General features: G+C 37.0%; 2 protein-coding genes across 3 annotated transcripts; one reads left to right on the top strand and one right to left on the bottom strand.

Annotated features, from left to right (window-relative positions):
• Positions 1–861: 861 nt before the first annotated feature.
• LOC104752616 (structural maintenance of chromosomes protein 3) lies at positions 862–9,392 on the top strand. Of its 2 annotated transcripts, none has more exons than XM_087491577.1 (28): positions 862–1,123; positions 1,353–1,402; positions 1,523–1,598; positions 1,725–1,763; positions 1,844–1,911; positions 2,014–2,085; positions 2,602–2,681; positions 2,769–2,847; positions 2,984–3,101; positions 3,202–3,377; positions 3,595–3,840; positions 4,025–4,146; positions 4,373–4,517; positions 4,718–4,890; positions 4,971–5,070; positions 5,296–5,432; positions 5,530–5,731; positions 5,922–6,009; positions 6,095–6,244; positions 6,419–6,570; positions 6,681–6,872; positions 7,080–7,263; positions 7,352–7,422; positions 7,501–7,652; positions 7,861–8,029; positions 8,111–8,257; positions 8,578–8,673; positions 8,774–9,392. In XM_087491577.1, the coding sequence occupies exons 2-28, from the start codon at positions 1,388–1,390 to the stop codon at positions 9,134–9,136; spliced, it is 3,612 nt and encodes a 1,203-aa protein (XP_087347703.1). In that variant the 5' UTR covers positions 862–1,123; positions 1,353–1,387; the 3' UTR covers positions 9,137–9,392. The 2 variants fall into 2 exon arrangements, with proteins under 2 accessions (XP_087347703.1, XP_087347704.1); XM_087491578.1 differs by having other exon boundaries at positions 939–1,207.
• A 279-nt stretch (positions 9,393–9,671) lies between these two features.
• LOC104752615 (abscisic-aldehyde oxidase) lies at positions 9,672–15,395 on the bottom strand. The gene is made up of 10 exons (XM_010474805.3): positions 14,775–15,395; positions 12,983–14,599; positions 12,650–12,909; positions 12,359–12,571; positions 12,046–12,264; positions 11,004–11,972; positions 10,820–10,915; positions 10,639–10,737; positions 10,361–10,550; positions 9,672–10,074 (listed from the first exon to the last, which is right to left on the bottom strand). Exons 1-10 carry the CDS (start codon positions 14,899–14,901, stop codon positions 9,848–9,850), a joined length of 4,017 nt encoding a protein of 1,338 aa, XP_010473107.2. The 5' UTR covers positions 14,902–15,395; the 3' UTR covers positions 9,672–9,847.
• Positions 15,396–16,098: the final 703 nt, after the last annotated feature.

The raw sequence follows: 16,098 nt of genomic DNA, 5'->3' as shown, positions 1-16,098 counted from the left end.
AATGTGTGAATATTACATTTGAGTATTCCTCAGGCTTCACCCATCTTTTGTTAATCATTGAAACTCTAGAATTTTGGTTGCTCACCTGAATTCTGCAATACAAACTCTATTTACTAATTACTATCTACATTATTAATTATGTATATTTATTTTAGAGAAATTGTGAATAAATGATAAATAAAGATTGACCTATCTACGCATTATGTGAACAAATGCCAACTATTCAAAGACTACCCCTTGCACTAGATTTTAAAAAATAAATAAATGAAAATTAACAAGAATTTGTAGAAAATGGATGAAGAATACATGAGAATATTTTTAATGTAAAGAATATGTCATGTTTGTTGCTATTTTGGATAGATAAAACTTGATCTACGAGGTTTAGAACACACATTTAAAATTTAAAATGTGTATTCTATACATTGTACATGTGCTACAAAATTTAGATTATATATTTTATAAATCTTTCATGCTCTAGAAAATTTAGAAGTCATTTATGTTCAATGATATTTAGAATTCTATTTTTTAAGAAATTTATAATACTGTACATATTTTATAATTTGCTCTTTGTTTTTAACAAAAATTAGAATACGTTTTCTAACATTTACTTATCTTCTAACAGTGTTAAAAAACATGATAATTGTTATTTTCATTGTAATTGATTTTATAAAAATATTAGTTATAACCATTAAATTAATGTTTTTTACCAAATTAGGAAAATCTCTCTATAAATTAATAATTGAAACCTCTATAAATTAATAGATTTTCATGGTTCCAACATTATTAATTTTAGAGAGGTTTTACTGTAGTATCATCTATTTCTTACCATATGACAAATATTTTATTTCTATTTTTTTTTTTTTTTTTTTTTTTTTTTTTTTTTTTTTATCGTTCTCCGTTAGAACAAAAGAAAAAGAAAAGAAAGAAAGTTATTTGCTAGTTGCTGCCTACGGAGTGTACCATTTCTTTTTTTTCAGTTCTACTTTTTATTTTTTTTCTTTTTGTTGGGCTGATTTTTATTTTCCCGGTCATTTTTTTTCTACTTTGCCTCCAATTTTCTGCTCTCTCTCTCTCTCTCAACTCAATCGTTCTCCATATGTGAATAAACCTCCTCCTCACTTAGGTAAAGTTTTTGTAGATTCCCGATTGCTACGTCTTTCCTCCGTCTTCGTTTCCGCTTGGATCTGTCTACTCTCCTATTACGAAAGTTGTAGTAAACCCTAGAATTTCAACTTCTTTCGTTTTTTTTTCATACCGAAATTAGGGTTTTGATTGCTCGTCGAGTCTAAATCTGTTGTTTATCTGCTTCGCTTGATCTAATAATCTCTGGGATTGTGTGTTGATTTTGACAGTTTGGACTTTGGAGTAGCTACTGAGGGTATTCGCTATGTATATCAAGCAGGTTCGATTTTATTCTTTCCTCTATTATTGTTTTTAATTGGAAACTGATGGTTCATCATCTTGTAAATCTCTGTTTTAATTTCTTCTGTGGTTTTCGGATTTGATTATTGTGTGTAAGAAGGTTATAATCGAAGGATTTAAGAGTTACAAAGAGCAAGTTGCTACTGAGGATTTCAGCGACAGAGTTAATTGTGTTGGTAATGTTGTTCAGATCATCCTTGTTCTGAGTATTTTTGTGCTGTATTCTTCAGTCTTCATGTTTGATTTTGGAGTGTTTGAACTTGTTACTGAAACTCATGAACTGTTTTCCTTTTTGAATGCAGTTGGGGCGAATGGGTCTGGGAAAAGTAATTTCTTCCATGGTGAGATTTGAGCCTTCCTGGTGTTCTTTTGTTGTTTGCAAAATATTTGATTCTAAGTGAAATCTTGGTTTGGGATGCAGCAATTCGTTTTGTATTGAGTGACATCTTCCAAAATCTGCGGAGTGAAGATAGGCATGCATTACTCCACGTATGTCTAGTTGTTCGCTTGCAGGCTTCAAAGTTGCTTCGTTTGTGTGCATTTCATGGTATTGAGAGCATTTTCTAACTATGAGCCTGTTATATTGGACAGGAGGGTGCTGGTCATCAAGTTGTTTCTGCGTTTGTGGAGATTGTGTTTGATAATTCTGACAACCGATTCCCGGTAATAACTCCCTTGCTTAAACCTTTTTCTGTCTGGAAATTGTGATGGGATGTTTTCTTTTGTTTGATCAAATATTTGTTCATGTTTCTCGTTGATGTTTGGATCGTAGTATTGCCATCGACCTGTATTTCTGTCAGGTAGAAGCTGAAAAAACTGTGTTTCTAAGCTTTAGATTAGATCCATCATATCTTAGTCTAGTGTACAGGTTCTTTTAGGTTAATTTTTATGGCTTCATGTCAATCAGTTATATACTAAAGTTCCCTTCAAGTTCATAAAACTGTCATCAGTTTCTTGGCTATTGGGTTTCTGAAGTACTAATTTTGTAAAGATTAGCCGCACCTAAGAAAATCTGGTAGTATCAAAACATACTTGGGGTGCTATGCAAATCGAAGTTGAAACGCAAAGCCCGTTGAAAATCTTGTATTCCACCACATACTTCTTATTCCTGAATGCAAAATAGTTCCCTAAATTGTATATTTCAGTCCTCATCATTTGTGTTTTAATTTTCTCCACTAGGTTGATAAGGAAGAAATTCGCTTGCGCCGAACAGTTGGTCTGAAGAAGGATGACTATTTATTGGATTTGAAACACATAACGTGCGCACTGTTTCTTTAAATTTGAACACTCTTTTTCCGATGCCCTATTTCGTGGATGTTTGAATATTTATCTGACAAAACTTGCAGAAAAGCTGAAGTTATGAATTTATTGGAGAGTGCTGGGTTTTCTCGTTCTAATCCGTACTATGTTGTTCAACAAGGAAAGGTAAGCTCCTGCGAGAGAATATATGGTTGGATTAATCCTGCGCTGCCAAGCACAGAGAGAAGTTAATGTGGGCAAACAGATTTCTGTACAGCAGCGTTCTTCATTTTAAATGCCTTATTTTTTGGTATGTTTGTAGATAGCCTCGTTAACATTGATGAAAGACGTGGAACGGCTGGATCTGCTAAAAGAGATAGGTGGTACCCGTGTTTATGAGGAGAGGCGTCGTGAGAGTTTAAAAATTATGCAGGAGACAGGCAAGTTATCAATCTGCAGTGATATTGGAACCTCTTTAATTTTCAGATGCATGCATGGCTACCTTAAAAATCTAATATTGCCAAATTACTCGTTTCCCAGGGAATAAACGGAAGCAGATTATCGAAGTTGTCCACTACTTGGATGAAAGACTAAAGGAATTGGACGAAGAGAAAGAAGAACTCAGAAAATATCAACAACTTGACAAGCAGAGGAAATCACTGGAATACACCATTTACGACAAAGAGCTTCACGATGCTCGGGAGAAACTGGAACAGGTCAGCCAACTATAGGCACATGTTTTGAATGTTGTCTCGTTTTTTTCAGTGAACTTGATGTTGCTTATGATTTAAAAATTAGTTTATTGGTCTTTCGATTGCTGTTTTGCTGAGCTCCGCCAGACTGTTTATATGCACTTCTCTAAGCAAAGGTTATTTTGTTATTCACTCATCGCTGAATTACCTTTAAAAATGGGCCTCTTCTGTCATGGTTTAGGTAGAAGTTGCACGAACTAAGGCATCTGAAGAGTCTACTAAAATGTATGATAGAGTTGAGAAGGCTCAGGACGACTCCAAGTCCTTAGATGAGTCGCTAAAAGGGCTGACGAAGGAGCTTCAGACATTATACAAGGAGAAAGAAACTGTTGAAGCTCAACAAAATGAAGCTATACAGAAGAAGACAAAGCTGGAGCTTGATGTTAAGGACTTTCAGGATCGGATTACTGGAAATATCCAGTCTAAGGTATTACTAACTTAGTGGCAACACATGTGGTCACAAGCTGGTACTTAGTCGCATCTGCTTAGAAATTTTGAGCAAGAAGTTTACATCATGATGGATATAAAAGTTGCATGCCTGCAAAAGAATGTCTAGTTGATTTTTATTTATGTATGGATAATGTGCACTAATGAACTACTATGGGTTTCAGAATGATGCACTTGAGCAGCTTCATATGGTGGAAAGAGAAATGCAGGATTCTTTAAAAGAACTGGAGGCAATTAATCCTTTATATGAAAGTCAACTTGACAAGGAAAAGCAGACAACAAAAAGGTAGGCCTATGTAATGTAGTGTAACACGGAAATAGCTTTGTTCATGCTGAAAATGAGTGGGTTGTATGTTGGTCTAGGCCTCCTGTTTTGAGGGAAGCAATAGTATTTATTCCCTTGATAGAATGGGAGGTTCTGCTGTTTGGCATGAGTGATGCAAATTGTTTTTTTTGGGTTTTATTAGGGTCATCGTACATTGATAATTACTGTTTGTGGTTTTTTCTTACAGAATCATGGAGCTGGAAAAAAAACTTAGCATTCTTTACCAGAAACAGGGCCGTGCAACTCAATTTTCGAACAAGGCTGCCCGAGACAAATGGCTCAGGAAGGAGATTGAAGATCTTAAGCGTGTTCTAGACTCAAATATGACTCAAGTGAGTTTGCATTATTAAATATGGAAGTTGTATCGTAGTATTTAGGTCATATGATCACAGTGTTTTAAAGTCAAAAAGATGTAAAAATGTCTTTCAAATTTTCAATGAAATTTGGATTTCTGTATAGTTTCATCTTTTGCAGTGAATATATGGAATCAGTTGGATGAGATTGGTGATCTAACATGTTGATTCTATTGTAGGAGAAAAAACTTCATGATGAAATTCTTCGCCTCAATACTGATTTAACAGAGCGTGATGGACTCATCAAGAAACATGAAGTTGAAATTGGTGAACTGGGATCTCACATTTCCAAGTCCCATGAACTATTCAATATTAAAAAAAGGGAGAGAGATGAAGAACAGAGAATAAGAAAGTAGGATTTGCTTCCATTTTAGATACCTGTAAGAAAGTAGAAATTTTTATTTTTGATATAACAGGATATATGTTAACCAGGGAAAAATGGGGAGAAGAAAGTCAACTATCTTCTGAGATTGAGAAGTTGAAAATGGAACTTGAACGGGCAAAGAAAAACCTCGAGCATGCAACTCCAGGAGTAAGTGTTTGGCTTTGGTATCTCTTTTCTTGTTGCTGACAGTAATATGGAGGGGAAATTGTTAACTTTTTAGGAGCACTGTATGAATTAGATCCATCCAAGTCCTTTCGGCATAGTTAGAAGTTGGCAAGCAATGTGCTATCCTTACATCTCTACCGAGCTGATGTAATTTGATGGCCATTTTCAATTTTCGTTTCTGTTGACTCAGCCCATTTATTTTCCCAGGATGTTAGGCGAGGGCTGCACACTATTCGACGGTATGTCGAAGAGTATAGGATCAATGGATTTTTTGGTCCACTTGTTGAGTTGGTTGATTGCGATGAAAAGTTTTTCACTGCAGTTGAAGTCACTGCAGGAAACAGGTATGCGGTGACTATTTTTTCCTTATGATCGTACTATTCGCTGTGTGACTATTTTTTCCTTATGATCTGCTCTTTTCATCTCTTGTTCCATGACCAGCCTGTTTCACGTGGTAGTTGAGAATGATGATATTTCAACCAAGTTAATCAGACACCTGAATTCTATAAAGGGTGGTCGACTGACCTTCTTACCTCTGAATCGGGTAAAGGCGCCTCATGTAAACTTTCCACAAGATTCTGCTGCAATACCACTGCTGAAAAAGTTAAAGTACGACTCTAAGTTTGGACCAGCATTGGCTCAGGTGTTCCTTTTGTTCTCTGTCCACTTTTTTGCCCAGCAATTTCTTGTCACCTTCTGAGCTTTGTTTGTGCCTTTCTGTTTTCACATGGCTCACTTATTTAGATGTACCTTTGATAGAATTATTTTACTTTTGTGTTTTATACTTTTGTGTTTATGTTAATGTCATTATATTGTAATGTGTCTTGATGTAGGTTTTTGGTAGAACAGTAGTATGTAAAGATCTGAATGTAGCAACAAGAGTTGCTAAGAGCAATGGCCTCGATTGCATAACTATGGAAGGTTGAAACTGTAATTGCATTTGTATTCACTTTACATTCTATTCAACATGTATTTGGTACCTGAAGGTTATGGTGTACCATTACAGGTGACCAGGTGAGCAAAAAGGGTGGTATGACAGGTGGATTCTATGACCACAGGCGGTCAAAATTAAGATTCATGAATATTATAATACAAAATACAAAGTCTATAAATGCGAAGGTGACAGAATTGGAGGATGTTAAAAGGCAGCTTGATGATATCCTTTCCATAACTGGCTTTTGCATATTCGTTTTTGCATATTCGTTTTTGCATTTTTGTTTTCTGATGAACTATCGTATTGTTCATTGATGAGTGTTGAGTATGTGTTTATTTATTTTAATTTTCCCTGTCAATAGTTCCCCATTCACAGCGTTTACTTAACATGTCTCACTGATAGATCAGCATATTACACAGTTTGTTACTGAGCAGCAGAGACTTGAAGCAGATTGGACGCACAGCAAATTACAGGTGGAGCAACTTAAGCAAGAGATAGCTAACGTAAATAAGCAGAAACATGCTATATATAAAGCTCTTGAAAATAAGGTGCCATTCTTTTATGCCTCTAGTCTTTCAATTCATTTTTAAAGTGGCCATCAGTGCTAATATATCGTACATCCATATTGTATATACTAAATTTCTTCATCTGTTTGCAGGAGAAATCACTAGGTGATATTAGAACACAAATTGATCAGCTTAGATCCAGCATGGCTATGAAGGAAGCTGAAATGGGAACAGAACTTGTGGATCACCTAACACCAGAAGAAAGGGAGCAGTTGTCACGATTAAACCCCGAAATTAAGGATCTTAAGGAAAAGAATATTGCATACACGACGGATCGCATTGAGGTTGGCATTTAAAAATAAAGTTTGAATGTTGCTTTTGTTTTAGATTGACGTCTGATTTGCGTGCTATTTTTTGTTTAAACGAGTCTGATTTATGTGCTTTTACATTTTTTGAATAAGTGTGCTTTTATTTCGTTAGAGTAAGTCCTGATTTATGTGCGTTTTTATTTTTGTAATAAGTCTGATTTGTTTGCTTTTCATCACACACAGAGGGAGACAAGAAAAGCAGAGTTGGAGGCTAATTTGGCTACCAACTTAAAGAGGAGAAGAAATGAGTTAGAGGCTACTATAGCTTCCATCGACGATGATAGTTTGCCTAGTTCAGCTGGCTTAAAGGCACAAGAACTTGATGATGCAAAAAATTTGGTTAATGAGGCCGCAAAAGAGCTTAAAAGTGGGTCCCAAACATTCTGATCTATCTTGCTTGATCTTGGTCTTTTACTATTCGGACGAGTTCACTCACTGCCATTTTCTGTTTTTAGGTCTTTGTGACAGCATTGACGAGAAGACGAAGCAAGTCAAGAAAATTAAAGATGAGAAAGCAAAGCTAAAGGTAGTATATTCTGTAATTTAAGAGACTGGCCTTTGTCGGTATAGTATCTGTGACCAAAACAAATTCTTGTTCTCTCAGATATTGGAAGATGACTGTAAGGGGACACTGCAAGATGTAGATAAAAAGTTAGAGGAACTATTTAGCCTTCGCAACACACTCCTTGCTAAGCAAGATGAGTATACAAAGAAGATTAGGGGATTGGGTCCATTGTCGTCTGACGCTTTTGACACGTATGTTTGCTTCATCTCTTTTATATTGGTCATCATTCAGCCAGTTCGGCTCTCTTAGTTTAGTTGGAACTTTTACAGTTATACTGTCCTTAATTTCCATTTATCTTGTCCAATTAGTTCTTAGTTGTCATGGGCAGATCATTGTTATATGCCCTGAGATTTTTGCCCTAGGAGTTCTATAATATGTAATAGAGATGAAAATTTATAGGTATAAACGAAAAAATATCAAGGAGCTGCAGAAGATGCTACACCGGTGCAGTGAACAGCTGCAACAATTCAGCCATGTAAACAAGAAGGCGCTTGATCAATATGTAAATTTCACAGAACAGAGAGAAGAACTCCAGAATCGGCAAGCAGAGCTTGATGCAGGAGATGAGGTAACTAATGGAGGTTTCATACTCTTGGCCAAATTATATTTAGAAAGTAGAGCTTGACTGACAAATATGACGATTCTGCAGAAAATTAAAGAACTGATAACAGTTCTGGATCAGCGGAAAGACGAATCGATTGAACGTACTTTCAAAGGGGTTGCACGTCACTTCAAGGAGGTATTCTCTGAGCTTGTGCAAGGTGGATATGGTCAGCTTCTCATAAAGAAATTAAAGGCATGTTTCTACATCCTTTTCCTCGAAAACTTTTTCATCTATGTCCTTTGTTTACCTTTAAATCCCTTGTGTGTTTTTTCATTATCAAAATGGTTTACTAAATTCCAGAGTACAATTGAACGAGATAAATTTAGTGTTCTGCTAAACCATGTGCAGAGGTCTTTTAGTGAGCCTTAAGTGTGGGAGTATGTCCCTGGTATTATTGTTTATTCTTCATCTTGAGAACCTTTACTTTGTCTCCACCAAGGAATTACATAAAACTTCCAGTTTAATCTGCACTTTATTCGTTTGGACATGATACATTTTGCGTACATATTCAGGATCGTGATCATGACGATGAAGATGATGACGACGATGGAAGTCGTAAAACTGATGCAGAGGGAAGGCTTGAGAAGTACCTTGGCGTAAGAGTGAAGGTACAGAAAGACTTATTGACATTACATTCATAAAAAGAAAGGTATATAATTTTTATTGGTCTAGCTTTCGGGCTGATCGTAGTTGTCACTTGTTTGGTAGGTGTCATTTACTGGTCAAGGAGAGACACAAGCAATGAAACAATTGTCAGGAGGCCAAAAAACCGTTGTTGCTCTTGCACTAATCTTTGCCATCCAGCGATGCGATCCTGCACCATTCTATCTTTTTGATGAGATTGATGCGGCACTTGATCCTCAGTATCGAACCGCTGTGGGCAACTTGATTCGTCGTCTAGCTGATAAATATGAAACTCAGTTCATAACCACGACTTTCCGTCCTGAGCTTGTGAGAGTTGCGGACAAGATATATGGAGTATTTCATAAGAACAGAGTGAGTATCGTGAATGTTATTTCAAAGGATCAGGCATTGGACTTCATCGAGAAAGATCAATCCCACGACACCTGATCAAGTCTTAAGGTTGGTTAACACTTGTCAGTACTCTACTACTCTCTTCTGAGCTTCCGTGACACTTGTTTAAGTGGGTTTAAACTTTTATCAGGTTTGCTTCTAGGAATATAATATATCTAATGTGCAGTTCAGGTTGTATAATCATCTAAGTATTAAGAACAACGGTTTTCTTATATATTCTGACTGATACCTTTCTAGACTTTGATGGATTTATATGGTCATATCTAAATAGTTTAACATCTTTTTCGTTATATATAACTTTTAGCCATAACGGAACTGAACCTTTTCTGCAATTCTTCCAGAGGTTTTGATAGTGAAGCTCGTAAACCGAGCCGGAAAAAACAATAAAACCAAATGCCCAAGGGCATAAACTTTAAAAAGGAGATTAATGACCTGAAAGCAAAATATAGGTTTACAATGGATACACACATTCTAACTAGGGTAAATTTGGAGAATGAACACTTTTTATGAAAGTAATTAGAGGGATGGGCAGTTCACTATTTATAATTAGAGATATAGGAGGAATCTATAATGACATGTAAGACTTTATTATTGATTTATTGATTTTGTTTTCAAACTTTAAGGCTTTGGTTATGCACAATGATGCACAGAAACAATTATTTTAGCCTGTATAGTAAATCTAAATGACAACTTTAGAATGTGCAAGACTGTAAAATTTTGCAGCAACGAGAGTTTTGCTTGCCTATATTATCCGAGGATCTTCCTTTGTAAGTATCTCTCTACATTATACAATCCACAAAGAGACTTCACCACAGGCATAGTCGCTGGAACCGGTAACTCAAAATCCGTACCAGACTCATCTATGTTTCCATCGTTGCAGTTCCATGAAAGGGACTGTTTCCTAGCTTCCCTAATGGCTGATCTCGTTGCACAATGAACAGAAGCCGCCATAAGCATAGGTGGCTCACCGGAGGCTGTTGATCAGAAGGAAGAAGTTGTTGAGTATTAAAGTAGTGACGACTCCCAGATACAATAGGGAGCAACATTAAAGATAACACTTGTAAATGAACGTTATTGTAGATCCCTGTCTCTATTATAATATTAAGTCTAAAATCATAATCACATAATCACATAATCATAATCATAATCACTCGGTATGTGAACAACAAGTGATAATTTTGATAAGAATATAACAATATTGAAATGAAAGATGAGATAATAGTTTATAGCTCAAATCAGATAAGGAAAAGCATAGTGTACCTTTGGAGGAGAGAACACGGTCTTTATGATGACCAGAGTTGACAATCTCGACGTTGAAGTGTTTGGGGATTGTGTCCACAGTAGGAATTTTGTAGTCCCAAGTGCCTTGTTGCACCACAAGTCCCTTTTCATCAGTAGTGTACTCTTCCATCATGAAAAACCCGATGCCTTGAACAAACGCTCCTTCGATCTTTTTCACAAACCATTCATTTTGTTGCTTAGCACAATAAAATGACTAGAAGGAAAACATGTGCAGAGCTAACTAAATTATTACTTACCTGTCCTAAATCAACTGCAGGATTAAGACTTTTCCCACTGTCGTAAATGATATCAGATCGTAAAATCTCTGTTTTTCCTGTCACAAGGTCCACTTCCACCTGCAAGTAGAATCAGATTATTGTTTGATTGATGATATTCAAAGTTTTTAAAAGAATAGTTTTTTTTGCCATAATGACTTGCCTCGCTGACTCCAACACCATAGTTGAGGTATTCCATGGAAGCATACTCTGGCGTATACAGTGTACTCGCCGATAAATTAATAGACTGACCATGCGCCTGATGAAAAGATAAAGCCAAACTTTAAGGTTAGCCATGCAGAATCTATCTTTAGAATAAGAGTATCGTAATCTACTAGGCTACCTACTTGTTGAATGAGCATGGTCCATGTCACGGAACCCGGCTTCTCCATGATCATCTTATCCATTGTTGGTTTCAATCTCTCCACCAAGATAACACAGCAAAGCCTAACAGCTTCACAACTGCTCTCGGATGTTGTGCTACCAGCAGTGAAACCTCCTTGGATCATACCGAGTGTGTCGGACTGAACAACCCGTATTCTCTCCAACAGCCTATCGCTTCCTTGGCATTTAACCATACCGAGACCATAAGCAACCATCTGTTGTACTTTGGTCCACAACCCTTGCCCTAACTCAATTCCTCCAACTTCAACCACAACAGAACCATCACTCAAAATGCTCACTTTCCCCGGGGTTGGCCTCTGCATAACTTGATGGACAATAGGTACTCTAGAAATCCCTCTCTTCCGCCATACGTTACACACATTAAACTCCTTCACCATCTCAGCTCTCTCCTTGAACTTGGAAGATATCTCAAGTTTGTCCCATAATAAAGGCAATGTATACTCATCAGGGTCACCAGAGATGTGCGTGTAGAATTTTCTGAGGCTGTCACAACTATGAAGGTTAATCTTTCTCACTGCATCAACGTCCATATGAAGAGAAGTTGCTACATTCTCGATAATGGATTCCGCAATGTATGAACCTTGTACTTCCCCTGGAGCTCTCATCGCAGTTCTACTGGGGCAATTCGTCTTACAAACTTTTATGTCAAATGACAAAGCTCCCCAATCATACTTCCTTAGCGGACCCATTATATTCCGCGGCATGATTGCACTTACGTCTGGCTCAAGCCCTGCATCTATTAGCATTGTAAACTCCAGTGCTGTGACCTTCCCGTCTGATCTAAAACCAACATCGTAAGTTATTTTCATTGGATGCCTTCCTCCAGCCATTATCATATCAGTCCTGCGGTTCATATACATCTTGACAGGACGCTGCAATTTGTATGCCCCCAGTGCACATGCTGTTGCAACCTGAAACATCCAATTCCAGTGAGCGGCATGCAATCTTCTAAAACATACCAAATCTGGTAAATTAAATACTTACAGGCATTGACTTTACAGCTTTACCACCAAAGCCACCTCCAACTCTTCTGGTAATAACTCGTACGTTATGCTCTTGAATGCCAAGACATGTAGCAATAACCGAGTGCACGTACTCAGGTGCTTGAGATGAACTATATACTTTCACACAGTCGTCTTCATCTGGCAAGGCAAGTGCTGTTTGTGGCTCCATATAGAAGAAGTACTGTGACCCGAGCCTCAACTGAATATGTATATATAAACACACAAAATAAGATGTAGTTACAAAACTTTTGGCGGTGAAAAAAAAGGGAAAAACACAGTTGTGATGATAATACCTCAGCAGAGATGATCTTTCGCTCGGCTTCTTCCATTCCTTTTAAAATATCACCTACTGGTTCAGGGTAAATCATTGGATGAACCTCGAAAAAGCTACATCTTTTCACTGCATCTTCGACTGTTAATATTGCTTCTTCTTCTATATTCTTTGTATCGTACTCAACTACTGCAAGTTTTGCTGCCCTGTCTGCATGTTTTTGTGTGTCTGCAACCTACGCAGCCATTATACTTTTCGATTAGTTTACGCGACAAGAAACATAAGCAAATTGGAGTTGTAGTTGTTCTGTTACCACAAGAGCAATTCTTTGACCAGCAAATTGAGTTAGTTCATCTGCAAATAAAGGTCCTGCCCCAAAAACGGTCTTGGAACCAATGTTTTGTCCTTGTTTTGGAATATCCTTAAAAGTAAGAACTGCAAAAACTCCAGTAGGAATCACATTCTCTCTGAAGCTTATGCTTTTTATCTTAGCCAAACACTCTGTGCTATAAACGAATGCTCCATGTAAACAGTTCGGTAAAGTCGGTATATCGTCAACAAAAACCGCCTCACCTGAGAGAAAAGCTCATGTTGAGGCCCTATATTGAATCTTTATCAAGTTACATATAAGGCATAAAGAGCTAACCAGAAGCTTGTAAAGCTGCTCCAACTTTAATAACTGCTTCACCAACAGGTTGATATTCATTGCTCTCTAAAACTTGCTGTGAAGATGAGAGGGAGGGAAGAAGAGATTTCACGGTATCATTAACATGGCTGTTGCTATAATGGCCACTCTCGATCAGTGGGTTGAAAAACTCGAAAAGATAACCAACAGCCAAGCTTTTTCTATACTCGAAGTGCGGAGTGTCTTTTCCGGGAACTATGATTCCTTTAAGCAAACCAACAGCTTCATATAAAACACTGTAGCTAAGTGATTTACCTGTTAAGAAATTCTCCACTTCCATCGCCCTGATTGAATGATCACCGCCATAAGAACCAAATGCCAAAAAGCATTTATCTACCGTTACAACTCTTCTTGATGGTTCTTGGCGGCGAGACACTAACGCAGAGAAAGCAGCGTTCAAATACGGCAACGCGTTTCCAATAGAGCGAGGTGCAGCTCTATAGCTTTCAAAGAGCAACTCTGTGTCATCATCACCAGAAGTAGTACTAGTAGTAGCAGTGCATAATGGAATCTCAACCTTTAAAAGAACGCGTTTGGAGTCTAACATCGAAGGCAATTCAAGAAACTCATGTAACTTAACCTTCTCTGTTTTTTTACTGCCATTTAACATATACACCGATGCATCTACTGCGAGCAAAAGCGTTGTAATATCAGAAGGAAACTTTCTGCTTTGTGCCATCACTAAATTACCGCCGATACTCCCTGAGTTCCTGATAGCATGGTTGCCAATTTTCTCAATATGAGCCGCCATTTTCTTGAAAATATAACAAGATTTGCTTTCTTCCTTCTTCAAAGCATCAATAGCATTCGATATGGTAACAGTGGCTCCAATCTCAATCCCTTCCTCACCTTTCTTGATCATAGACATCTCCTGAATTTGACTTATATCAATATATCTATCAAACCGTTCCTCATCTTTGTAGTAGCCTGTCCCAGTGTTGCCCACAACTAACTTCAAAGAGCCTAATGAATTAGCAGCTTCAGTTATGTTATGAAGCTCAGCTACACTACAAGGAGTTGTCCAACGATACCTCAAATGATCTAAACCATTATGAAGCTTCTTTTTCTTCTTCTTCTTCTTCTTCTTCTTCAAGAACTCAGGGAATGTTACAAGATGTTCTTTGGGGTGATAAGGAGGCAGATTCTTCAACATAACCTCTTTGCTTTCTCCTTTCTTCCAAAAGGAATTGAACCCCAAGTCCTCAATATCAACATCAGAAGCAAAACTCTTGCAAGCATCAACGATGGGACGATAACCAGTACATCGACAAAGATTGCCCGAAACAGATTTCTCAGCTTCGGAAACCGTAAACTCATTGGAGCTATTTGAAAGAGCTGAGTAGAGAGAAATACACATCCCTGGCGTACAGAAACCGCATTGAGAGGCATGAAACCCCGCGAATCGCTTATGAATGGGATGGAATCCTTTCTTCTTGTTTCCAAGACCTTCAGATGTTGTAATGGAACATCCATTGACACTACAGAGAAGAGTGAGACAAGAGTTTATACTACATTCTTTCACCTGATCTAACTCTGGATCATATCTTGATAACACCACAAGACAAGCACCACACCCTCCTGCACTAATCAAGGAGATACAGAACTCAAGATTTGGATTTTACAAAATTGAGTCAACTTCACTTAATTCTGAGACTAAAAACATAACACAAGACTTCAATTATAGATTGAACTTATAACACTAAAATATACAGAGAAAAAAAAACAGAGAAGAGAGAGAGAGAGAGAGATTTGCCTTCGCCACAGCCGAGCTTGACACTCTTGAAAGGAGTATTGAGTCGCAAGAACTCGAGTAAGGTCGTTGATGGATCAATAGAATCAACCATGAATCTTTCTCCATTAACAGCAAACTCCAAATCCATTTTTTTTGTTTCTGGTCGGAATCAGCAGTGATACCAAACTCCTTTTTAAAAAAATTAAAAAGGTAAGATTTTGGAGAAACCCAGAAAACAAGTTAGGAGCACACGAGTGGTGTATGGTGATTTGACCCAAAATTAAGAGAGAATATAAATGCATGAGGGGAGATGTGTGACAATAGAGTTTCATTTTAGTTTCTCTCTTATCGTTTAGTTGCGACTCTTTCACGCATATCTTGTTAGAATCTATCCCACATCGGCGGAAGAAACATAATTTCTTGGACAACATATATAATGTGACAATCCTTCTCTCTTGAACTAGCTTTTGTGAATGAGTTAGGTCTATTACTAATATGATATCAGAGTACTAATATGATATCAGAGCCAAAATCTATTCTTCTCGATAGTGTGGACTACCATCTGTAGATATCTAGTCTCATAAACTTCACGCTACAGATGTCCAATCTTAAGCGTGAAAAGGTGTATTAAAATCTATTATCGAAAGAAACATAATTCCTTAAGCAATATATATAGTATGTGGCAACAGTCTTCTAACTTTTAAATTTTGGGGTGAATTATGTCAATTACTAATATATCTCTCTCTAAAAGTTTAAGGTTCAGATACAACTCAAAAGGCACTGTCGGTTATGCCACGAGTCACTTTCCAACATGTTGACTGTCTTAGGTGAAAGGAATCTCTCTGACTTTTGGGGGAAAGAAATCTCAAATCTCAAGAAGTCCCAATCAACATATCTTACTACTATTAAATTGGAATTAGAGGATTTTTTTTGTTTGTTATAAAAAGAAGAAAAAAAGAGTAAAACACAAATTATACAAAGTTACAAACCGTATTTGTAAGTATTCTTTGACTAGAGGTGCCAATTGGTCCGTCCCATGGACCATCGAGCGTGTCCAGACAATTATGTTTGGACGGTTTATAAGTAGACAATGGTCCAAAATACGTTTATATCCAATAATGAGCATTATCTATGGTCCCGCTCGTATACCAAACAAGTAAAGCCATGAATTAGGAAAGAAACATACTTTAAACATTTTTTGTAAGCCTTTCAAATAAATATAGGCTTTTTGTAGAAAATAAAAATTTGGGTTTCCTTTCACCGTATTTTGTAGGCTTTTATGTCTTGTTAATAAATTATGTTTTTAATTATTTTTTTTGTAAAATTTGGTTAAAATAATGTATAA

Source organism: Camelina sativa, chromosome 16 (genome assembly GCF_030686135.1).
Source record: "Camelina sativa cultivar CO46 ecotype springtype chromosome 16, ASM3068613v1".
NCBI lineage: Eukaryota > Viridiplantae > Streptophyta > Magnoliopsida > Brassicales > Brassicaceae > Camelina > Camelina sativa.
The sequence above is the reverse complement of the archived record's forward strand: the minus strand, read 5'-3'. Positions and strand labels throughout refer to the sequence as shown.

Excerpts from the sequence above, each read along its gene's own strand:
- LOC104752615 (XM_010474805.3), bottom strand. The coding sequence starts at position 14,901 with ATGGATTTGGAGTTTGCTGTTAATGGAGAAAGATTCATGGTTGATTCT. Across the intron at positions 12,910-12,982 it reads AGCAGCTTTACAAGCTTCTG|GTGAGGCGGTTTTTGTTGAC; the intron begins GTTAGCTCTTTA and ends CTTTTCTCTCAG. Across the intron at positions 10,551-10,638 it reads CTGCAGTTGATTTAGGACAG|ATCGAAGGAGCGTTTGTTCA; the intron begins GTAAGTAATAAT and ends TTTGTGAAAAAG.
- LOC104752616 (XM_087491577.1), top strand. Across the intron at positions 6,873-7,079 it reads ACACGACGGATCGCATTGAG|AGGGAGACAAGAAAAGCAGA; the intron begins GTTGGCATTTAA and ends CATCACACACAG. Across the intron at positions 7,423-7,500 it reads ATGAGAAAGCAAAGCTAAAG|ATATTGGAAGATGACTGTAA; the intron begins GTAGTATATTCT and ends TTGTTCTCTCAG.